The following is a 23,903-nucleotide window of genomic DNA, read 5'->3' on the forward strand; positions in this document are numbered from 1 at the left end:
ATGTCTTTTTTTTCGTGAGGCAAATGTATTTCATTTATTTCAAACCACATCATTCAAAACTGACCTCAGCAACTATTCTGTTCAACAGAGGCAATCATTATGAGTGTCTTTGTCATTCTTCATCACCTTCTGAAACTTACAATGGAAATGAGGATCAGGAAGCTTCCAAGAAATACCTGCTGCTTCACACAGTAGGAGACCTGGCTGACAATCCAGTATACATCCTCTGTGTAGCTGCATAATTTGAGAAATATCTACGGGTCCTGGCTTTCACAGTACACTTGAGTTTGGGGGGGGTGGATTCTCAAGGGTTTTTACAACGTAGTTGTTGTACTGTTAAAAGAAAAGCCAATCACAGTATAGGTGTGTTTCTGTCTTTTAAAGGGGTCCTTTGCACCTGCGTGCAGACTACACAATCATGGAACCCTGGGCTGACCAGGGAACTGCCTGAGTGCATTCTGCCAGGTGACAGGGGCAGGCAGGCCAGCTTGAAGCCTGCATCCATACATATGTAAATTAAAAAGAGGCCATGAGGGCTGTCGAGAAGGCTCAGCAGTTAAGAGCACTGGCTGCTCTTTCAGGGGACCTAGGTTCAATTCCCAGCACCTACATGGCAGCTGACAATTGTCTGTAACTACAACCCAATGCCTTTCCACAGGCAAAACAGAACACCAATGCATATTTAAAAAAAAAAAGAGGCCATGAATTTGAGAAGACAGCAAGGAGGAAGGTACTTGGGAGTGGTAGAAGGAAGGAAAGGAAGGGGGCCGATTATGTGGTTGTCCTTTAATTTCAAAGAATAAAAATCTTAAGTCTTGCTTGGATTCATTTGCTTACATATTAGGAAAATAGGCTAGAGTTGTGACCCCTAGGCACCATCAAACTAGTTAAAAGTCAACCCATGGGGCACAAATCAATCACGTCTTTATTGAAAAAAATGAAAGATGGGGTGGGGGTGTGTCTTCACCTCTTTAGGGTGTTTGTCTGGGATTTGACTTCAGGTGATTTAAGGCAGACTTAAAATAAAAATTGATTTAGTTGTCTGTGCACAGAATCTGAAATATGAGGCTACAGGGGTAAAAACAAATTGGGTTACATAGTGAGGTCAAGGCCAGCCTGGCCTGGGCTACATGGGGAACAGCTGTCTCCCAAAAAAAAAGTGATTGGCTACAGCTAAACTTTGGGGATGAATTAAGTATGAACACAAGGCCAATAAAATGGGTCAGCGGTAAAGACACTTGTCACAGAGTCTTTTGAGTTCAATTTCAGGACTCACAAGGGAGACGAAGAACCCAAGGTCACATCTCTTTCCTATGTAGGCATGCTGTAGCATACCCTGTCTCTGCGCAAAAAAAGAAAAAAAAAAAGAAAAATATGAGCCCTCATCTGGTACTTCAAACTTGCAAGACGGATATCAGCAGATGGAAGGGGTCTGCTCAATGCTCCAAGCGCTGGGGATATAGCTGAATTAGAGCGCTTGCCCAGCGTGCTGGAGGGTCCCAGCCTTGCAGGAACCCGGGAAAGATGGTACAACCCGCAATCCCAATGCTCTGAGGGTAGAGGCAGGAAGATTAGGAGTTGAAGACAGTCTTTGAAGCCGGGCGAGGTTATATAAGAGCCTGTCGTCTCAAAAAACAAAAACCCCGAAACCCCTAGGAGGGACTTACGTAGACAGCTTTTGCAGGACAGGCTTGTGTATTCCTTGGGGCTGTGAAGTCATTAAGATCTTACACGTGGGTCCTGGGTGGCTACCATGGTCACCAGGAGATGCCAGGTGCCATCCATCCATCAGAAATAATGAGCAAAGCAGCTGTGTCTTATCAGCCCGTCCCTCCAGAGTGTCGGATGGAGACCAATTAGCAGAGGCAGGAAGCAACAATTCTGCCTTCCCAAGCAAAATGGTAAGTAGCAAGCGCTGCAGCCCCTCAGCGACAATGCGAGGGGAGGCCTCCCTACTTCTTGGCTGTGTTCTTGCTTCTGGGTGAGCTGGGAGCTGGTTCCAGGAAATGGAACAGGCTCTGTCACGTGAAGTGGAGTTTTAAGGATTTCATTTGTAAGCCCAAGGGTCTCCTGCCTCTTTGCTAGATAAGTGAGCCGTGCCCCCATAAACCAGGGCTTAAACAATTAAAAAAAAAGGTTATTTTCTTAATTTCAAAAATTTATGTTTCTTGAAACTGCGTGTGTAAGATCAGTCATTAGGAAGCGAGGCAGAAGGACAGCTTTGACTACATAGCAAATTCAAAGCCACTCTGGGCTACGTGAGACCCCGTCTCAAGGAAAAAAAAAAAAAAAGAGTTTCACGGCCGGGGATTCATTAGTAGTGAAACACGTGCCTGATGTGCTTGCCTTGAGTTTGATCCCCAACACCACAAAAAGGAAACATCAGGGGCTGGCCAGACGGCTTAGAGGGTAAAGGCGTTTGCTGCCAAGCCTGACAACTTGAGTTCTATCCACGGAACCCACGAGAGTGTGGAAGAGAACAGACTCCTAAAATTGTTCTTTGACCTTTATATGTAACCCACCAACAGCATATACACACACAATAATAATAAAGAAACACGAAAATTATTTTTAAAAAGATCAATCAGTAATTAATGAAGGAGTAAGTCATTAAGCAGATCAGTCAAGGAAGGTTGGGTATATTAACATTTGCTGGTGCACTTTGGTTCCGCCCACTCCGCCTCGTCAGAACTACATTTCCCAGAAGGCCACGAGCGAGGGGGGGGGGGGGGTGACATGCGCAGCGCGGCGCTGGGAGGCTGCGACGCCGAGTTTCACTCCGGCTGCCTCCCGCTCGTAGTCGAGCTATAGTCGGGGGCTGCTTCCCAGGCCGAGCCGGAGCTGAAGCCGGAGGTCGGCGGTCCTCTCCACCTGTTCCCTCTGCGTCCCTCAGACTCGGTGAGCGGGCGGGCGGGCCACCTGCTGGCGCCCGGGCTGGGGTCCTGAAGGTGGGTGGGTGGGTTGAGGAGAGGGGGCTATTGAGCCAAGCTGGGACCGGAAGGGGGCGGTCGAGGGAGGGAGGGAGGGCCGTGCCGGCGGGATGGGTGAGTCCTGGGGGCGCTGGGGCATGGGGCTCCGGACACCGGGGTCCTGGTAGCGGGAAGTCGTAGTTGGGACGCTCTGGGCGTTGGGGACAGGGCTGGGTGTGGTGAGAGCCCTGTTTTTGCAGAGACTGGGGTCGCATGCCTGAGAGAGTTTGAGTCCTACAGGACCTGGAGAAGCAGTGAGGCTCTGTTGCTACCCTGGTTCCCCGAGGGCAGAGTTTCAGTCCTGGGGGGGCGGCATTTAGGCAATAGTGCTCCACCACTGGCTGGGAGTTGGGCTTTGGAGGTGTTTGCCTCTTCATTCTCGGACTCTCTCAAACTGGGTCCCTGGGGCTCTTTGGGGGAGGCTGTTTGGAACCTCCGCTTTTCATCCTGTCCCTCAGAGCCAGCGGCGGGTTGCCCGCCTTAGCTTTGCCTCCACGACGGCACAAATGCCACAGTCTTTAAGGAACCCTGTTTCTGTTTGCCGTCCTAGCCCCTTTATAGTTCCGGAGAACCCAGCACTTGAGACACTAAGGTATCCGGGTAGCGAGTTCAAAGCTTCCTTGTACCGTGTAGCAAGGCTCTGTATTTGTTTTTGGTTTTTCGAGACAGGGTTTCTCTGTGGCTTTGGAGGCTGTCCTTGGCACTCGCGCTGTAGACCAGGCTGGCCTCGAACTTACAGAGATCCACCTGCTTCTGCCTCCCGAGTGCTGGGATTAAAGGTGCAAGCCTCTTTATTAAAAACAACCCCTTTCCTAAAACAAACAAACAAAAAAAACCAAAAACAAAACAAAAAAAAAACTGTGTTAGCCAGCTGTGGTGACTTATGCGTGTAATTTCCGAACTTGTGAGGCAGAAGCAAGAGAGTCAGGAGTTCCAGGCCAGCCCTAGGCTGTATACTGTGTCTCCTCCTTTAAAAAAAAAAAGTAGTAATTCTATAAAGTGGATTTCTATTAGCCAAAAGAAATGAGGGTTGACTTCAACTACTGAGGTACCTAGGCCCTTTGTTTATGTTATTTGTGGGCTGCCCGGTGGACTGGTCTCTGAAATCTTCATAGGGCCTTTTCTGGGAAAGGCTTTAGTTGCGTGGTCTGAGAAAGACTGCCGTACTTTCTGCTGTCTGCCCAGGCTGTTGGACAATAAGTAAATCTGGTACTTTCCAGTCCCTAGCCACAGCACACGAGATCCAACATCTGGGCGCTCATTTTCTCTTGCCGTTTCTTCATTGAAGACTTAATCACCTTTTTGGCAAAGGTACCTTGGGATCGGTGTGGCTGAGTCAGCAAGCCCTCAGATTTGCCGGGTTTTCGTTGTTTGCCTTTCATATCAAGATGGGACCTCAGACAAGTTATTGCTCCTGAAGATCTGGTATCTCCATCAAGAAGGGACAGTTTGGTGCCAGCCCTTCAAGTGAGAGGAGGTGAGAGCCATGGGGAAATTCACCTTGCTGCTTTTGAAATCTGGTTTCCAAAGGAGAAGGTGGGTGTGGGCATTGAAGGGAGAGGTGGCGCGGTCCATACGGTGATTGTCAGGCACGCAGGAGGACGCAGATTTGCTCTCTAGAACCAACGTAAGAAGCCTGGCATGGTGGTACTGTAACTTTAGTGCTTGGGAGGAGACAAGTGGATCCTTGGGGTTTGCTAGTCTGACAGCCTGCCTAGCGTGTTTGGAGGAACTGCAGTTTAGACTGACCTCTAGCCTCCAGGAGCACCCATGCATCTGTGCACACATGCACGCCGAGATGCAGGCAGCATGGACCGTGGGATTCTGGGGTTCCAGGAGCAAAATGAAGCCTGGGAGTTGATTGTTGATTGCCCGTTGTTGCAGATAAATTCGCTTGGCTTCTTGTCAGCACTGCTTCTGTCTAACCAGTCTTAGAGGATGTTTCCTACCTGAGGACATGCTTTTTTTTTTTTAACATGTACTTGTTTGTGTATGTACTGTGGTGTACCTGTGAATCTAAGAGGACAGTAAGCATTAGTCAGTTCTCTCCATCGTGTGAGTTCTGGAGATCTGAATAATTTATTTTTATTTTACGTGTATTGGCGTTTTGCCTTCATGTGTCTGTGTGAGGTTGTCAGATCTTGAAGTTACAGACAGTACCGAGCTGCCGTGTGGGTGCTGGGAATTGGACCCAGGTCTTCTGAAAGAGTCGTCAGCGTTCTTAACCTTGGAGCCACCTCTCCAGTGCCCCACCCATCTTTAAAAATGATTTATTTTTAGTCCTAGAGATGTAAATCAGGTGATCAGGATTGGCAGTGCCCTTACCTGCTGGGCCATCTCACTGCCCCCCTCCCCCAAATCTTTTTAAAGAAAGAACACTCTATCCCTTGCCGCACAAACCTGACTACCTGAGTTCTGTCTCTGGGTCCCCTGGTGGGAGGGGAGACTGGATTCCTGAAAGCCATCCCCTGACTTCTGCACACCTCTGTTGCAAACACAGACACGTACTCACACAATAAATTAAAAGGAGAACAGGCCAGCAAGGTGATGCATCCCACACTTGGGAAATTTAGGCAGAACTGCAAGTTTGAGGTCAGCCTGGGCTCTGTAGCCCGTTCACCTGTGCATGGTTATAAGTTGTAACCCTAGCATTCAGTAAATTGAGGCAAGAGGATCATGAGTTTGGGGCCATCCTGGGGAATGTAGTGAATACTAACCAAAACAACTAACCAACAAACCTAAGCTTTGAAGGCTAGAGAAATGAATCACTGTTACTGCATTTGAACTAGAAATGGTTTTTGTTTGTTTGTTTGTTTGTTTGCACAAACCTCTGCCAGGTGCCAGACAAGATCTTCTGGCAACTTCTTGGGTGGAAAGACAGACACGCAGTTAGTGACAAGGTGTTGTGTAGCACTGAAGTGAGTCACAGGGTGAGTCCCCCTCCTCCAGGAGGAGGTAGGCAGCAGGGTCAGGAAGGCTTCTGGAAGTGATGGCCAAGGTGAGCTGCAAGGAGAAAGCGGGGAGAAAGCCTGGAAGGGGTGTCCGCATTTGCATAATCAGGAAGCTTCCAGGGCAGGGCTGGGCCCGGCTGCTGCTAAGTGAAGCTGTGCTTAGAGCAACAAGAAGTGACTAGCTTGGAGAGGCTGGGAGTGTGGGCAGAAGGCAGAAGATATTTAGCCGTTCCGAGGGCCTTGCCGATGGCTAACGGATTGCCATCCAAAGGTGTGCATACCTGCTCTGCATTGTGGTCCTGATCACGCTCAGCCTTTAAGAGGTGAACTCCAGGGGCAGAGAAGAAGACTCAGTAGTTAGGAATACTTGCAGGCCTTGCAGGTGATCCTACTTCGGTTCCCAGCAGCTCATAACCATCTGTGACTCAGGTCCAGGGGATCCAGTGCCCTCTTCTGGCCTCTGTTGTCACCCTCCTGAATATGGCATACAAACATGAGTACATACATGCATATAAATAATAATAAAAACTTTTTTTTTGGTTTTTATGAGACAAGGTTTCTCTGTATTGTTTTGGAGGCTGTCCAGCCCAGCCTTGAACTCACAGAGATCCGCCTGCCTCTGCCTTCTGAGTGCTGGGATTAAAGGCGTGCACCACCACCACCTGGCTAATAACATTTTTTAAAAGAGGTAATTAGCTTCAGAGCAGATTAATACTGATCCTATGCAGTGGGTTATTTCTCCTTGAAGTGATAGTTCATCGGAAGATGGGTTGAGAGAAGACAAAGCCACCCCCCCCCGCGTGCTTGGTAACGTCTGTGCCTCGGTGTCTCCATCTGCTTACCTACTCAAAAGGGCTAGTGCCATGTCTTAATGGACCCCCCAGCCATTACAAGGATAAGCTAAATAGATTGCTTTAGAAGCTGGGAATGTGGTGTGGTTGTAGAGTGCTTGCCTACATACTCAAAGCCCTAGGTTCTGTCCCCAGCACTGCATAGGGGACATGAGACCTTAGCTCAAAAATAACAAGGTAAAAAAAAAAGCAGTAGTAAGTTTTTTTGTTTGTTTGTTTGTTTCTTGTTTTTGTTTTGTTTTTCCAGACAGGGTTTCTCTGTATTGTTTGGAGGCTGTCCTGGAAGTTGCTCTGTAGACCAGGCTGGCCTCGAACTCACAGAGATCCTCCTGCCTCTGCCTCCCTAGTGCTGGGATTAAAGGCGTGTGCCACCAACGCCAGGCCAGTAGTAAGTTATTTAGCTTGTAAGTTACTCAACACCACAAATGTACACCAAAGCTCTGGAGACTAGAGGGATTTTGGCAAGAATTCCGTGAAGGATAGGTAGAACGCGGTAGAAATTAAGAACTGTGTTTTCTCAGTTGGGCCCATCATAGCATGCTGTATAAATTGGACCTTGGGGCTGTGGTGTAACTCAATGGCAGAACAATTGCGTACAATCTGCCCGTGAGGGGTTGGGGCCTGGCTCAGTCATAGAGTCTTGCCAAGCATGGTCAGGGCTCTGGGTTTCATCCCTAGCTCCAAAACAAGTTTTTTTTTTTTTTGGTTTTTTCGAGACAGGGTTTCTCTGTAGCTTTGAAGGCTGTCCTGGAACTCACTTTGTAGACCAGGCTGGCCTCGAACTCACAGAGATCCACCTGCCTCTGCCTCCCGAGTGCTGGGATTAAAGGCATGCGCCACCAACGCCCGGCTCCAAAACAAGTTTTAATTGAAAATATAGCTGAAGACTGAGGAGTTGATTGGGTGGGTAAAGTCTTGTGCACAAGCTTGAGTAGGTGAGTTTGGATCACCAAAGCCCACATAAAAAGTTCATGCCTGTAACCCCCATGCTGGGAAGGTGGAGGCAGGGAAGTCCCAGGGGGGAAGGCTTACTAGCCAGCTTATTTTGCTGAATGGTTCAGTGAAAGATCCCTCTCAAGAAATAAGGAGGCCGGGCGTTGGTGGCGCACGCCTTTAATGCCAGCACTCGGGAGGCAGAGGCAGGCGGATCTCTGTGAGTTTGAGGCCAGCCGGGTCTACAGAGCGAGTTCCAGGACAGCCTCCAAAGCCACAGAGAAACCCTGTCTCGAAAAACCAAAAAAAAAAAAAAAGAAAAGAAATAAGGAGGCCAGGGCTGGGGAGATGGCTCAGTGGCTAGGAAAAGCACTTGCTACTCTCTGAAAGGACTGACGTTCAGTTCCCAGCACCCACATCAGGTGGCTCACAAAAGCCTGTCACTCCACCTTGGGGGAACCATCTTGTGGCCTCTATGGGTACTCACACAGACACAAAATTAGTCTTCCACGAGAAAACGAGGTGGGTGGACAGTGCTGTGGAAAACCCCAGGACCAACCCTTGCCCGCACACAATGTCCCCACACACCTGCACCCACATGCAGACACAGACAAGTGCAGGTGGGGTGAGGACGGTCTCTGCGGTGGAGCAGAGCATGCAGGTGAGGGAACACAGACCTGCGCTTAAATTCCTTCCTAGGTTACCTATGACCAGAGTCCTGCCCAGGATGCCCTGGAGTTCGCTATGCAGTTAAGGCTCCAAGGCTGTCAGACTTTGAGTGACACTCCTGCCTCTGCCTCCAGAGTGCTGGGGTTACGCGCGCACGTGTGCCACCATATTATGTTGGCTGTGAGTGCTGCCCCACAGAGAGTGACCTGTGTTTTAGATTCTGGGAAGGGGAGGCCAGCTGGGAGAGCCTGCTTGTGACTGTGGGGAGCAAACGGGCCAAAGACAGACAGGGCGGGGGCAGCTCAGGGAGCGATGACTGTGTAGGCTTGAGGCAGCTCTTAGGGGTGTGGGCAGAAGGCTGAGGGACTGCCTGAAGCAGAGTGGAGCCTGGGAAATCATGGGGCAAAGGAGGATTGGAAGCAGAGTGAGAGTGCCTTCACACTGTGTGCGTGCGTGCGTGCGTGTGTGTGTGTGTGTGTGCACATGCGTGTGCATGTGCGTGTGTGCATGTGCCAGTGGGTGCATACATGTATGTGTGTGAATGGTTGTGTGTTCACCTGGGTAGGAGCCAGAGGTTGATGAGTCTTCCTTAACGCTCTCACTACGGTATGTATGTATGTATTATGTATGTATGTAGTTATGAATGTGTGTATGTATGTATGTATTATGTATGTATGTAGTTATGAATGTGTGTATGTATGTATGTATGTATGTACATGCGTATTCACTTACTTATTGATGTTCTCTTCTGGAGCCCGTGGCCCTGCTCCGTGAGCCCCAGGGACCCTCCTGTGTGTCTTTCCAGTGCTGGGAGTGTGCATCACTGTGCCTGAGATTTCCCCATGGTTTTCGGGAATTGAAATAGGGTCCTAACGCTTACACAGGACACACTTAGCAGCTGAGCTTCAGGCGTTTTGAGTAGAATTAGGAGAGCAGCAGAGAAAAGTCCCTCAGCCACAGATGACAGGGCTTTGGGGCACGAGTATTCAGAGCTGACTGGCCCGTGTCCTAGGTGGTTGTTTGTCAGGTGAAAACAGAGCTGGATTAACGCATACACATTGCTCTTCATGCGTGGTCTGCTGTCCAAAATTAAATTTTCTTCTCTATGCCCCTGCTTCACATCCCAAGCACTGGGATTGTGTGTGCTCACTATTATCCCTGCTTTTTTATGAATTTTCTGAGCTGAGCTTGAACTCAGGGTGTGCGCATCCCTAAGCAAGCATTCTACCAGCTTGCTGTATCCCCGCATCTGCCTTGTGTGTGTGTGTGAATGTACTTACTTAGTTATGTTGTACTGACTTTGTGTGAATGCATGGTATGTTTGTAGGTGCACAGGAGGGGAGATCAGAGGACACTTGAGTCTCCTGGATCCTAGGGATTGAACTCAGGAGTCAGACTTGGCTGACAAGCACCTTAATGTGCTGGGCCATCTCATCGAACATTGGGAGGTGTTTGGCTTTTGTTTTTTGTTTTTTTTTTAATTTTTTAATTTTTTGAGACTTTCATGTAGCCTACACTGGCCTCAAACTCTGTGTTTGAGGAGGACCTTGACTCCTTTTTGTTTTATTTGTGTGTGGGAGTGCGGGCGTGGGTGCCAGTGTGCACGTGGAGGCTTGAGGAACTCACAGAGCCGGTTCTCAGCTTCATTCTTTATGTGTGTTGTGGGGCTTGAACTCGGGTTGTTTAGGTCTGCATGACTGGCCTTGTGCTCAAGAGATCTATCTGCCTGTCTCCAACTGTGTCCTGCCCAACCTTGGTCTCTCCTGTCTCTACCTCTGAGTACTAGAAAAACTGGCATGCATTGTTGATTTTAGCCTTTCATCCAGTTTGTAATTTATGTTTCCACTTTTTTGAGGGGGAGTTTGGCCAGTCTTTCTCTGTAGCCCAGGCTAGCCTTTAACTTGTGCTACTCCTTCTACCTCAGCCTTCTAGGTGCTGGAATAACTAACTTATAGCCATGCACCACCAGTGACCAGTGCCTGTCTCCACACGAGTTTTTGTTCAGAGAAAGTTTGTTGTTGTTAGAGGCATTGAGGCTTCAACTCAGAGCCTTGTACTTTGTTGGGGTCTATAAAGAGGGGCCTGTTTCATCTTGCCTCAGGATCAGAGTTCGCAACCGTCCTTAGACCTAAAGGTCTAAAGCTTGGCTGCTGCGGGATGTCTTGGCCTCGATAGCCTATGTCTTATTTAAATAACAACAGACTTGGGCTCAGGTGTGTTTTACTCTTGACCCTGAAGGCTGGATGGCAAATGTGCTTACCAAATACCTGGAGGATTAGGGGAGGAAGTCTGTTTGCTCCTTACACATGGTAATAGAAGTCTTCTGTCATTGTCCCCACTTTCTGTTGGGGGTACTTAAGGATGTTGAAGAATAAACTCAGGGGATTCAGTATGGACTGGATTTGCCCTCCTTGACTCTATCCGGTGTGTCTGTCTTTCTCTTATCATCTTTAGCTAACCCTTCTCAATCCACACTCCCCGTCTCAGGCACGAACCGTGGGCAAGTCGCTGGATCCTACTGCAGCCTGGCAAAGACAGCTTCCCCCAGCACTTGCTAGGCAAGTCCTCTGCCACTGAGCCAGGCCCACAGCCCTTTGCTAGAGGATTCTAAGCAGGCATTCTGCCACATCCCCAGCTCCTCCTGGGGGATTCTAAGTGAGTGCTCTCCCATGAGACACACCCCAGTCCCACACTGAGTTATTCTAGACAAGTGCACTACTGTTGGGTCATCCCTCCAACCTCTAGTTGTACGATCCCAGGCAGATGTTTCACCACTGAACCGCATCCCCATCCCCTTACTAGGGATTCTAGGCAGTTGTTCTACAGCTGAGCCACACCCCCAGCCCCTTGGCATGGGGTTCTAGGCAGGTGTTCTAACGCTCTCCTTACAGTTTGACTGGAATGCAGTCACTCCTGTTAGTTTACAAACTGTTTTTGCATCACGGTAGCAGATTTGTAACTGGAACAGTCTGAAGTATTTGCTTTTGGTGTTGGCAGGTGGTTTGCTGATTCTCCTAATCCTGGGCAGTTGGGAGCTGTGGGACCCTCGAGCAGCCTGACCTCTGACTACAGGTCCCATTGCTTAGTTGGGCCCCAAGTGAACAGCCTCTTTAGTTTGAGCAACTCACTGCTGGCTTTTCGTTTTTTGTTTTTCTTCCTTTCTTTGCTGTCTTTTGTTTTGTGCTATGTATAGAGCCCAGGGCCCTATGTACGAATGATCCACCACTACAGTTCACTCTCAGCTCTTGGGGACACCTGTCATCCTAGTCCTTGGAGGTGAAGGCAGGAAGGGGAGGGCTTCAAAGTACTCCTGTTTCATAGTAAGTTGCAGACCAGTCGGGGCATTGGGCCTCACCCCTCCCCACCGCAGAAGAGTAAAATAGAAGGAGAGTTGTAGGTCTGCAGTCACAGGATGATTGTAACCCTCGGGTGACGCCCAGGTGGGTGGGAGTCAGGGCTGTGAAGAGTTATCAGGCCCCCGTAACTGAAGCCCCACCAGGATAGTAGCAGCTCTGCACAGGAATGAGTTTGAACAACAGAGATCGCATTGGCTTGGTTTGGTGGTGAGTTTGACCTTTTAAAGGTGTTTGACATTTTAGGTTAGTGCTCTCACCGAGCTGTATCTGTAGCAGTGTTTATCGTGCTAAAGAGATTTTAAAACTTTTAGACTGTGTGTGGGGGAGCTAGACTAGGGTGTCAGGTCTCTTATGCTGCTGCTCTCTGCCTTACTTATTGCCTTGCGACAGGGTCATTGACTGAACTGGAAGCTTGCTTCTTCCAGCCAGCCAGCTCCCAGGACCTCTCCAGTGCCCATGTCTGCCCCCCAGTGCTGCGCTACTGACATGTACAGCCAGGCACAGTTTTTTACGTGAGTGTCAGGGATTCAAACTCAGATCCTTATGATTGGAGAGCAAATTGTCTAACCCAATAGCTATTTCCTCAGCTTCAGATTATTTTTTTTATTTTATATTTATTTTAAAGTAGGAAATGAATACTTTCCTTAGACAGTGTGAAAACTCGGGAACTGAGGATAGGTGTGCTTCACTGACAGGCTGCACGCTTAGCATATGGGTGTCTGGGTTCTATTCTCAGCACCAAGCTTTAAAAATTATTTTGTATGGATGTTTTTTTTTTTTTTTCTCAAGGCAGGGTTTCTCTATGTATCCCTGTCTGTTCTGGAACTCGCTCTGTAGACTGGGCTGGTCTTGAACTCACAGAGATCCTCCTGTCCTCTGCCTCCCGAGTGCTGGGATTAAAAGCTTGCGCCACCTGGCATATGTGGGCGTTCTGCCTGCGTGTATGTACACCACGTGCATGCCCAGTGCCCATAGAGGCCAGAAAAGGGCACTGGACCCCCTGCAGCTGGAGTTACAGAAGGCTGTGAGTGGCCGTGTGGGTGCTGGGAATCAAACCTGGGGCCTCTAGAGGAGCAGCCCGTTCTCTTAACCTCCTCCATTCCCTTCAGCATCCACTTGTAATTTTGTGGTTTTGCTTGGTCTGGAGCTGGGGTTGAAAACCAGGGCTGTGTGCATGCTAGGCACTGCTGTACCACTGGAAATTCACAGCTCTTAATTTGAAAAATACTCCATTCTTTTTTGGGGTGGGCGGTTCAAGACAGGATTTCTTTAATCGAAGCACTCCAGAAGCAGAGGCATGTGGATCTTTGAGTTCGAGGCCAGCTTGGTCTACAAAGTGAGTTCCAGGAGAGCCCCCAAAGATACACAGAGAAATCCTGTCTCAAAAAACATAAAAAAGGGCTAGAGAGATGGTTCAGCTGGTGAGTGCTTGCTGCTTTTCCAGAGGATCCGGTTCCTAGCCCAGCTCATAGATACCTGTTATTCCAGCTCCAAGGGTGTCTAAAGCCTCTGTGGGCACCTGAACTCATCGTGGCACACAATTAAAAACAAGTGATAAAGATCGTAAAAGAGCTGGACATCGTGGCTCATGCCTATAACATCACTTGGAGGCTAAAGCAAGAGAATTGTTTGTCCCGGGTCAGTTTGGGCTATAAGGCTAGTCCCTGTCTCAACTGCCCTCCTCCCCCAAAACAAAAGAAACAAAAACAAAAAACCCAAAACCATATTTGGTCCGTTGGTACATGGTTCAGTGGAAACCTAGGGTGCCATTCCTAGTATTAAAAGAACTTTCCATATTGTGGGGTGCTTATACTGTTTCTAAAGAAATTGAGGCTTTTTCCCACAGTCAATTAGTGTAATTTCCATAATTAAGAATAGCCCCACCATTAGGTGCTGAGACAAATTAGGTTTTGAAGTGCAGCTTGTTGCTTGCTGGGACTGGTAAAGAATGGGCACGTTGACCAGGGCTGCAAAGTGCATGATGCAGGGAGCCAGCAGCAAGCTGGAGGGCCATTCAGAAGTGTGTGTGTGTGTGTGTGTGTGTGTGTGTGAGAGAGAGAGAGAGAGACAGACAGACAGACAGACAGACAGACAGACAGCTTGTGGGTGGAGAGCACAGGACAACTTGCAGGAGTCCCCTTCTGTCATGTAGATCCCAGGACTGCCAGGGTTATGGCAATTATCTATCTGTTCAGCCGTCTCTTCCCTCAGTAGTCCTGGGGTTTCTGGTCCTCTGTTGAGGGGCATTTGAAATTCTATTTTCCCCTATTGGAGTCAGTAGGACATGCAGGTCTGCTGGGATGATTGTGACCTCTGTGCTAAAGGGGACAGGCGGGTGGAGTCACTGCCCTCGTGACAGTGTGGGCCAGAGGGCCCAGGAGGAAGGCACAATGGAGTCTGGAAAGATTTGCATGCTTCCTTAGTGAGACACCAGCAGAATCAAGGGCTAAAGGCTGGGAAAGGCTTGGAATTTTCTGGAACTCGCTAGAGTCAACTGTGTGTGGCTGGGTCTGAGGCCCCAAAGGTGGTAACCTTGTTATGTGGGGGACTAGGCCAACCATGGAGGTGGTGGTGGACCCAGGACCTACTGTGACCTTGCACCTTCATGGAGAGCTGGGGCCAGCATCGCTGACTGCCCCCTGCCTGCTGTGCAGAGGCCTGTGAGTTGGCTTGTCTGGGGATGGACAGAATGTTGGAACGTGCCTGTGAGCCCATGATGCTGTAGGCCCTGACTGCCTAAGCCATGAGTGACATCCTGGGAGTCATGGGCTCTGAAATCAACCTCTGGTTTATGCCCAGGCTAAGTTATAGGCACTCACTTTTAATTGTACATCCCGAGCTGAGCCAGTCTTGCCCAAAGCGCTCCAGGTTTCATCCTCAGGCAGTGTCTGGACCTTTGTTGGAGGCTTTGCCTGCGGGTGGCAGTCTGGCACCCGCAATTCCGCTCATGTCCTCCCAGGGCTGATCCACTGCCTGTGTTTGCCGACTGCGCTCTCCCTTCCCTTGCTACCTGAAGGGTGTGCAGGTGAGTAAGCAGAAAGAAAGGGCAACCCTGTGGCTGCCAGTCTGCCCTGAGGCTAGTGCTACATGGTACTTGAGAAGTTAAGTTTTCCTTTGTTTCAGTTTTGGAAGCATCCTGTCATGTCACCCAGGCTGGTGATGAATTTCTATCTCTCCTGTGTTCCACTACACCCAGCGTTAATTTTTTTTCTGTGCTTGTGTATTGTGTGTGTGTTGTGTGTCAGGTATACTCTCCGGTGAGTGTATATATGGAGACCAGAAATTGATGTCAAGGTGTTTTAGTCCTTTCCTCCACCTTAGTTTGTTTTTGTTTTTTCAAGACAGGGTTCTCTGTAAACTCACTCTGTAGACCATCCTGGTCTCAAACTCACAGAGATCCTCCTGCCTCTGCCTCCTGAGTGCTGGAATTAAAGGCCGGCCCTTTTTTGCGCACCTTAGTTTTTGAGGCGGTGTCTCTCACTGAAGCTGGAGCTCACCTCTCTCGTTTCAGCTAGACTGGCTGGCCAGCAAAGCTGACTCTGCCTGGTAGGGCCCCGCAGTCTGGGTCATAGGCACACTATTTTGCATGGATTCTCAGTATCTGAACCGAGGTCCTCCTGTTTGCATTGCAAACACTTCACCCACTGAGCCGGCTTGTCAGCCCTTAAAAAAACCCAGGCTAGCCTCAAACTTGCATTCTTCCTGCCTCAGTCTCCATAGTGCTGGCTTTTACAGGCATGACTGGGGGTGGGGTAGGGGGTGTGCTATACTGGCTGGCTTAGTTCCTGTGAAAATCACTTAGCATGTTTTTTGTTGTTGTTGTTGTTTTTTTTCGAGACAGGGTTTCTCTGTTGTTTTGGAGGCTGTCCTGGAACTCGCTCTGTAGACCAGGCTGGCCTGGAACTCACAGAGATCCGCCTGCCTCTGCCTCCCGAGTGCTGGGATTAAAGGCATGCACCACCATCGCCTGACGACTTAGCATAGATGTTAACGTCCCTGTGTTCTAAATGAAAGCAGGCAGAGAGTGAGGATCCTAGAGACGGCAGAGCCTGTGCCTCTTTGTTTTTCCCTTCTAGGACCATGGCCTTGGCCCTCTAGAAGCTTTGAAGGGTAGCAAATCTAAAAGGTCCAGTGTCTGTAGCCATATGACCGAGCAAGTCTCACGTCCCCACCTGTGAAACCAGGAAGGAATTTGGCATGAGCTCAGGGAGCTGGTTGTAGGAATCCAGAGACTCGGGAGACACCGTCAGTTCAGGGTCCAAGAGCTGGTGCAGGAGTGAGGACACAGAGGTGTGCGGCACTTCATGACATCACCGCCTACTGTCTCCAGCTGTGTTCTGTGCTAGCCCTATGGAATGACTGCAGCTGTGAATAGGGCATTGGGCTGCTGTCATCTGGTGGGGTAGGAAGACACGGCCAGGATTGTGTCTGTGTGTGTTCCTGCTCAGTAGAGTTCTGGTTGGTTGGGGAGGGTGTGCGGGGTCATGAGCTCCTGTGACACTGGGGGATTCTAGGCAGGCAGTCTACCACAGAGCCCCGCCCCCTGAGTCACACAGGTTGATCATGAAGGATGTGAGTTCTCAGGAGAAGTTGAAGCGGAAAGAGGAGCAGAGTGTCCTTAGGGTAAACAGAAGCCAGTTAGCTGCTGCACAAGGCACAGGTGCAGTGAGGTTCTGGGCAGACAGCCAAGGGACACTTTAGTTTCGTATCTAGGGTTACGAAGTGATAGTCCTTAGCTATTTGTTTTGTTTTGGTATTGGTTTTGTGTGGTATGTACATGCATGTGTGTGCATAGGCCTGTGTGTGTGTACATACAGAGATCAGAGAAGGACTTGGGATGTCTTCTGTTATTTTCTACCTTATGAGACAGGGCTTCTTGCTGAGACTGAAACTTGCCATTTTGGTCAGGCTGGTCCATAATTGGGGTTACAGATACAGGTAGCATGCCCAGCTTTTCTGTGGTTCTGTGGGTTTAAACTTGGGTCCTTAATTTGTACAGCAAACTGTTCCTATCCATTGACTCATTACCAATGTTTAAGTCCCACCTAAGCTACTGCCCCTGGATGTCATGGAGTCCTTGTTCCTGAGCCTCAGAACATCTGAGAGGATAATGTAGCAGCTGTTACTCAATTTCACAAACAAGGCCGGGATTGGGAACTCGAGGGCTCTTACACAAATGCACAGGGTCATCGTGGCCTTCACAAAGATTTGGGGTGATTCACAAATACACTGAGTCCCAGGGGTATGGTTCAGCTGTAGAGCATCTGCTGAGAACCCCCCATTAGTGGCCGGGGTGTGGCTCAGAAGGAGACAGAGAGGAGCTGAGATAATGTGGCATATGCAAGTCTTATATTTCATCCCCGCATTTGAAGGAAGGAAGGAAGGAGGAAATGAATGAGTAGTGACCAGCACCCCTTTTTCACTGTGCCCCTATTCTGGAATGTTTGCTAAATAAAGCGGGAGTAAACAGCAGGCATGTCTTAATTTTCTGTCTGCTAGAGCAGAGGTGGGGATCAAGAGTTAGCTCGTGGCACTCTGAGGGTGATTCAGAAAAGCTGCTTATCTTTAGCTCGGCAGGGCTCCCCATGTGTGTGAGTAACTGCTGTGTCTTGTTCCCAGGTCCCCTGGAGGTACTGGGCAATGAACCTGAGCCTGCAACCCAGAGTGGTGTGAAGTCTTCAGGGAAAGCAGAAGATGGCCATGGCCCCAAGCTCGTCCCTGCCGCAGGTGTACGCTAGCCCTGCGGTGGTGGCTGTGTGGGAATGGCAGGATGAGCTTGGCACTTGGCATCCCTACAGTGCGACTGTCTGCTCCTTCATTGAGCAGCAGTTTGTCCAGCAGAAGGGCCAGCGCTTTGGACTGGGTAGCCTGGCCCACAGCATCCCCTTAGGCCAGGCTGACCCTGCACTGGCCCCTTACATCATTGACCTTCCCAGCTGGACTCAGTTCCGCCAGGATACTGGTAAGACCCTTCTGCCTCTAGCGCAGTGCTTGGCTTTGGACTGGGTACCATACTAGGTTCTAGGTTATGGTTGTGACTGACGTACATTTCATCCCTACTCTTGACATGAGTGCATCTGATAGGAGGGTGCTATAATTGATAACTTCCAGGGCTGAGGATTAGCTCAGTTGGCAGAGTGCTTACCTAGCATGCAAGAAGCTTTGGGTTCTAGCCCCAGCACTGCATAGATCCAATATTATGTATACGCTTGTAATTGTAGCATTCTGGAGGTGGAGGCCGGAAGGTCAGGAGTTCAAGGTCATCTTTGACTGTATAGTGAGTTCTAGGTCAGGCTGGGGTACAGGAAATCTCTTCTCAAAAGAACCCTGGAAGAAATGGCCCTCGTGGTAGTGGCAGATGTGTTGGGAGCTCATGAAAAAGCTCTCCTGGCTCCTCCTTCCTTTAGCAGACTGGCTAACATGAATTTAGGATACCATGGTAGTTGAGAGAGTCTTGTGACACTTGCCTGTAATTCCAGTACTTGGGAGGCTGCAGATGGAGGATTTAAAGCCTTTGGGACTAAACTGTCTTAAGGGAAGGAAAAAAAATAAAAGCCTTATTGAGTGGGAGTCATGTTTGACAAGTATGCTGATAGCCTCTTTTGCCATAGAGGGCGAGCTCTTGCTCTGTGAGTTGGTCTTCTGGTGCCCTTGACCTTGTGAGCTTCTATATCCTACAGTGAAATCTGGACAGAATAGAGTCTGCCAGTCCCTGAGTCATAGACCTACAGTGATGATGTTGTTATTAAGGGGAAAGAATTGAGGCTGGGGATGTAGCTTAGTGGTAGAACACATACCTAGAATATGTGAGGTTCCTGGAGTTCATCTTCAGTAACACAGACATGTACACACACACAGAGACATATGATAGCAGACATTAACCACATGTATACCACAGACACATGCACACAATAAGTGCATATGCAGACATGTACAGATACATAAATACAGACACAAACATAATCAAACATGATACATACACACCATGGACACACTTATTATAGACAGATGTACATATACACCATAGACACATGCACACACAGATATCCAGACATACACACATATATGAATGTACATACACAGACACAGGTGCAGATACACAGATACAGCATGGGCACACCACAGACACACACATGAAGATATAGATACTTAGACACAGTCATCCGTACAAAAACACAGAAGCACACAACATATATCGACTCCTTGGACATACCACAGACAGATGCACACACATACATGCACACCACAGACGTATGCACACATGGATGTACACACATGCCCACCGGAAGGCGGGTGTGCTAGTGCATACCTGCAGTGTCAGTGTATGGAGTGGCGGAGGATTTTCATTATGGGTCCTGATGCTTTTTTCCCTCCCGCAGGCACCATGAGGTCTGTGCGCAGGCACCTGTTCTCACAGAATTCTGCCCCAGGCCAGGGCATCGTCTGGGAGTGGCAGGGTGATGACAGATGCTGGATAGCCTATGAAGCTAGTGTCTGTGACTATCTGGAACAGCAAGTAACCCGGGGCATCCAGGTCGTGGACTTGGCCCCACTGGGCTACAACTACACTGTCAACTATGCCAGCCTAACGCAAACCAACAAGACGTCCAGCTTCTGCCGGAATGTGCGACGCCAGGTGGGGCCGGGTTACCCAGTGACTTCAGTCATCGCTCCCCCAGGCCACACGGGACTCGTCTGTTCTTGCCAACAGTGCCTCCATGGTAGCGGAACTGGCCCTGTGTCGGGTCGCTACCGCCACTCCATGACTAACCTGCCCGCGTATCCTGCCCCCCAAGCACCCCACCGGACCGCCACTGTCTTTGGGGCCCACCAGGCCTTTGCCCCATACAATAAGCCCTCACTGTCTGGGGCCAGGTCTGCACCTAGGCTGAATACCACCAACCCCTGGGGCGCAACACCTGCCGTCCCGGGCAGGCAGCCCTTGTTCCACTCCAGCCTCTCCCGTCTGGGGCCACAGCTCCTGCCCTCAGGACCGTCCACCTCCAGCGCAGCCAGGTACCTCACCGTGGGAAAAGCCTTGCTCCACATGCCTGCTCGTCCCGGAGTAGTGTCTCTTGCAAGTGCCACATGTGCTGAGCCTCCTTGGTCCTCCAGTGTGGCATCCCACAGAGCTACCAAGCCATGGCATGCTGATCGTTGGTCCTGGCAGCAATCTTTTCTTTATTTCTTTAATTTAAATGACAGGGTCTCGTGTAGCTCAGGTTGGCCTCAGAGTTCCTTGTGTAGCTGAGGATGATCTGGAACTTCTGATCCTTCTGTCTCCATCTCTCGAGTGTTAGTGAATCAAACCCAAGGCTTTGTGTATGCCAGGTAAACAGTTAACCGGAGCCTCCGCTCTTTTTATTTTCCAGTTTAAATTTAGATAAGAAACGAGGCTGCTTCACAAGTCAGTACGAGGTCCCTCTCCCTTTCCCTCCCCTCCTCCCGTGCCCCCCCCGTTATCCCCTCATTCCCCCAGGGAGGGTGAGGCCCTCCATGGGGGTGTGCATAGTCTGTCATTTCATATAGGGCAGGGCCTAGACCCTTCCCCAAGAGTTCAGGGTGAGAGTGCACCTCACATTGTTCTATGGGAGTCCAAAGTCCCTGTGTATACTCGGGATGGGTACTGATCTGCTGCCCAAGGCTCAATAGATTACCTAGGCCTCCTCACTGACACCCACATTCAGGGGGTCTTGATCAGTCCCATGCTGGATTCCCAGGCTGATGCCTGGGACAGAGCCTCCACTCTTGCTTTGCCTTTTTTTGTTTTTTGTTTTTTTGTTTGTTTGTTTTGTTTTGTTTTTCGAGACAGGGTTTCTCTGTATTGTTTTGGAGGCTGTCCTGGAACTCTCTCTGTAGACCAGGCTGGCCTCAAACTCATAGAGATCCCCTGCCTCTGCCTCCCGAGTGCTGGGATTAAAGGCGTGCGCCACCACTGCCCGGCCTTGTTTTTTTTTTTTTGTTTTTTTTAAATAATTTATTTAACTTTATTTTATGTGCATTGTTGTGAAGGTATCAGATTCCCTGGAACTGGAGCTAAAGACAGCTGTGAGCTGCCATGTGGGTGCTGGGGATTGAACCCAGGTCCTCTGAAAGAACAGCCTTAACCCTTAACCACTGAGCCATCTCTCCAGCCCCTTGTTTTGCTTTTTAAAACAGACTCATTCTGTAGCCCAGGCTGACCCAGAACTCACTGTGTAGCTGGAACTGTCCTTGAACTTTCAACAAGCTTCCTGCCCCAGCCTGTGTTGAATTACAGCCATGGCCCACTTCTCAGCAGTGCCTCCTTTCTCAGGAAGGCGAGGGAGGCACAGTCGGCCTCTGCCAGGGCTTGCCTATTGCCTGAGGGGCTCTGCTCCTTGAGGAAACTCTGACATTCTGTTTGCTTTCCTTTTTTTTGTTATTTCAAGACAGGTTTTTTCTGTGTAGCCCTGGCTGTCCTGGAACCTGGTCTAGACCAGGCTGGCCTCGAACTCACAGAGATCCGCCTGACCCTGCTGGGACTAAAGGCGTGTGCCACCAGTGCCCAGCTGAGGACATTTTGAATAAATGAGTACTGGCTGACTTCTGCCAGGTGCCAGGCAGTGCAAATATGGTAACGGAAATAGCACATGTAACTCTGAGCCCACACTTTAGTTCTGAGGAGCCCAGGGGAGTGGAAAGGTGGAGGACATGGGATATAGTTCCTGAGAAAGATGGCACCATCAGAGGCCTGACCAAACCAGGTGGTGTTTTTAGTTCCATCTGTTTGTGGTGCTGGCGTTGGATCCCAGGCCTAGGATTCAGTCTTGCAGATGCTGGGGTTCTAGACCCCGCCCTCATGTGAAACCTGTGGAGTTTTGTGTGGGTTGGTGGTTTTGTCTTCATGAGTGTTGGGACTTTGCCTGCACGTATGTCTGAGCACGTGCATGGCTGGTGCTGGAAGATGATGTCAGGGCCCTTAGAACTGGGGTAACATAGCTGTGAACCACTGCATGGGTGTTTGGGATTGAACCTGCGTCTTCTGGAAGAGCAGCCAGTGCTTTTAACTGCTGAGCAGTTTTCTCCAGCCCCCAAGCCAGCTGGTATTTTTAAAGATTGTGTTATTACCTTTTCTTTGGGTGGGTGCAGGCACCGCAGGGCATGTTTGGAGTCAGAGGAAAACTTGTATGAGTTGGTTATCTGGGGTTGAACTCGGCGTCAGGCTTGGTGGCCGTCTCCTTTACTCACGGAACCATCTCACTGGTTTTATGTTTTTCTTTATTCTATTTTGCTTTTCGAAAGTCTCCCTGGCCTGGAATTCTTCCTCCTCCTGTGTGTTAGGCAATCACTCTGCCATCCCCAGAACCTCCACCTAGGGGAGGAAAGTGTCTGGTGCACACAGGTATCTTATGAAAGCTAGCAGTGTTCTCTAAAACCCACTTAAACAAATGTGGGCTGCCTGAAGCTTTTTTTCTTCATGGTTGTGACGTGGGTAGGGTGGACATCAGGGATGTTTGCCTGGAGCCTACAGATGCAGGCCTGCAGGTGTGGCTTAGCGCGAGAATGCTCACTAGAGTCCTCCATGCTTGGAGCAAGGATCAGAGGTAGAGCAACTGCCTGGAATCCCCAGTGAGGGGCTGGACGTGTGGCTCAATAGTGTAGCACCCACCGTGGTGCCTGGGTGCCTGCCGGGTGCGGGGCACACAGAGAGACATTGAAACTGTCCTGAATGTGCAGGGAGGCAGGGGTCTGCTAGACCAAGGAGCTTCCAGAGCATCTCTCTGTAGAGTTAGTTGGGTCAGTGTGTCTCCTCTAGGGATTGGGAGTCCAGACAGGTATCACTGAGGCCTGGGTAGGCTCTTGTATGGACATGAACTTTCAGGGCTCCAGGAGGTGTCCTCTCACATGTCACCCACCCTTAGTGTGTGGGCTTGGTCTTTGAGGGAAGAAGATTCTGTGACCAGCTAGAGTGCTGAAGCAGAGTTTCCGCTTGGTGGAAAGTTATTTTGGGGGAGATCATCCTCTTTCCTGTCTTCCTCTCCTCTCCACTTCCTCTCCCTCCTTCCACTCTTCTCCCCATCCTCCCTGCTCCTTCACTCCTCCTCCCAAGCAGAATCTCACTCTTTAGCCTAGCCTGGCCTAGAATTTACTGTGGAACCAGGCTGTCCTCATATTCTGACTCCTTCAGCTCGCATCATAGGTGTGAGCCTCCAGGCCCTGCTGAGGCACACTACGCAGAACTGTAATGGGGACTCGGAATGAGTCAGACTTAGCAAGTCTTGGACCGTTCCTCCTGGCATGGAGTGCCTGCTGGTTGGGGTCTCTTCTTCCCATTGGCAGGCCTGCAGACACTGCTACGACTCTGGCAGGCTAGGAGGTCACTGGGCCAGCTTGTTGCCACTGGACAAGCCTTGCCTGTTGCTACTTGCCGGGTGACAGGAGCCAGAAGGAACTGGGCCAGCCTGCTGTGTTGGTTGGGCAGCCTCAGAGCAAGCTGGCTGCCTCGGCATAAGTCACTGTGCATCTGGGTCTCCTCAGGCTTTTCAGGAGCTGGGAGGGGTGTCCTTTCACTTACAGGGACCTGTCTAGTCTGAACAAGCAAGCGTTTACTCATATCTCTGTAAATTAAAAAACCACATGTATGTATTTTGTCTATGTGGGAGGGTTGGTGTTTGCCTCTGGAGGTCAGAGAACAACCTGTTGGAGTAGGTTCTCCTTTCACCAAGTAGATCCTGGGGATTGTACTCAGATCCTCAGGCTTGGTGCCATGTCTCCAGCCTGCCATGTCTGGTTTATTCTGTGGCCTGCCTCAGGCACTCTGCTCCGGTGGATTGTAGAGCCATGGGGCTTGACTTAACCCCCCCCCATCTCTTCCCCAGCTGGCACTGGGAAATGCAAACATTTGCCTCCTTTTTCTCTCCAGGAGCTGTGGTAACAGTTAGCAGCACCCTTACTGCGTGCGAGTAATGTCCCAGGCTTTTGTGGAAACTCACACCCTTTTTTTGTTTGTTTTTTGTTTTTAAAACAGGTGTGGTTTCCCGTCCCTTTTTGCTCAGTCTAGGTGACACTGGCTGTGCCCCCTGGGAACATGCGTTCCAGACAAAGCCATGCCATTTGTAACGGCGCTCTCCTTGTAACCCAAGTTTTATCCCAGTAAGCAGCAACACATGCTCTTATGAGGGTGCTGGAAAACTACAGAATGTGCCACACTCT

At 49.8% G+C, this 23,903-nt stretch overlaps 1 protein-coding gene across 4 annotated transcripts in view; it reads left to right on the forward strand.

Annotated features, from left to right (window-relative positions):
* Positions 1-2,695: 2,695 nt before the first annotated feature.
* Positions 2,696-23,903, forward strand: part of Dtx2 (deltex E3 ubiquitin ligase 2) — a 37,479-nt gene continuing 16,271 nt past the window's right edge. The window contains exons 1-4 of one of the 4 annotated variants that reach the window (XM_013120716.3): positions 2,697-2,898; positions 4,190-4,446; positions 17,349-17,691; positions 19,109-19,745. In XM_013120716.3, the coding sequence (XP_012976170.1) occupies positions 17,424-17,691; positions 19,109-19,745 (905 nt within the window). In that variant the 5' untranslated portion in view covers positions 2,697-2,898; positions 4,190-4,446; positions 17,349-17,423. Of the gene's footprint in view, positions 2,899-4,189; positions 4,447-17,348; positions 17,692-19,108; positions 19,746-23,903 lie in introns of all 4 variants that reach the window. The other 3 variants (XM_005080374.4, XM_040731364.1, XM_040731363.1) reach the window with 3 other exon arrangements.

The sequence above is a fragment of the Mesocricetus auratus genome, unplaced genomic scaffold, assembly GCF_017639785.1.
Source record: "Mesocricetus auratus isolate SY011 unplaced genomic scaffold, BCM_Maur_2.0 Super-Scaffold_100025, whole genome shotgun sequence".
NCBI classification, from domain to species: Eukaryota; Metazoa; Chordata; class Mammalia; order Rodentia; family Cricetidae; genus Mesocricetus; species Mesocricetus auratus.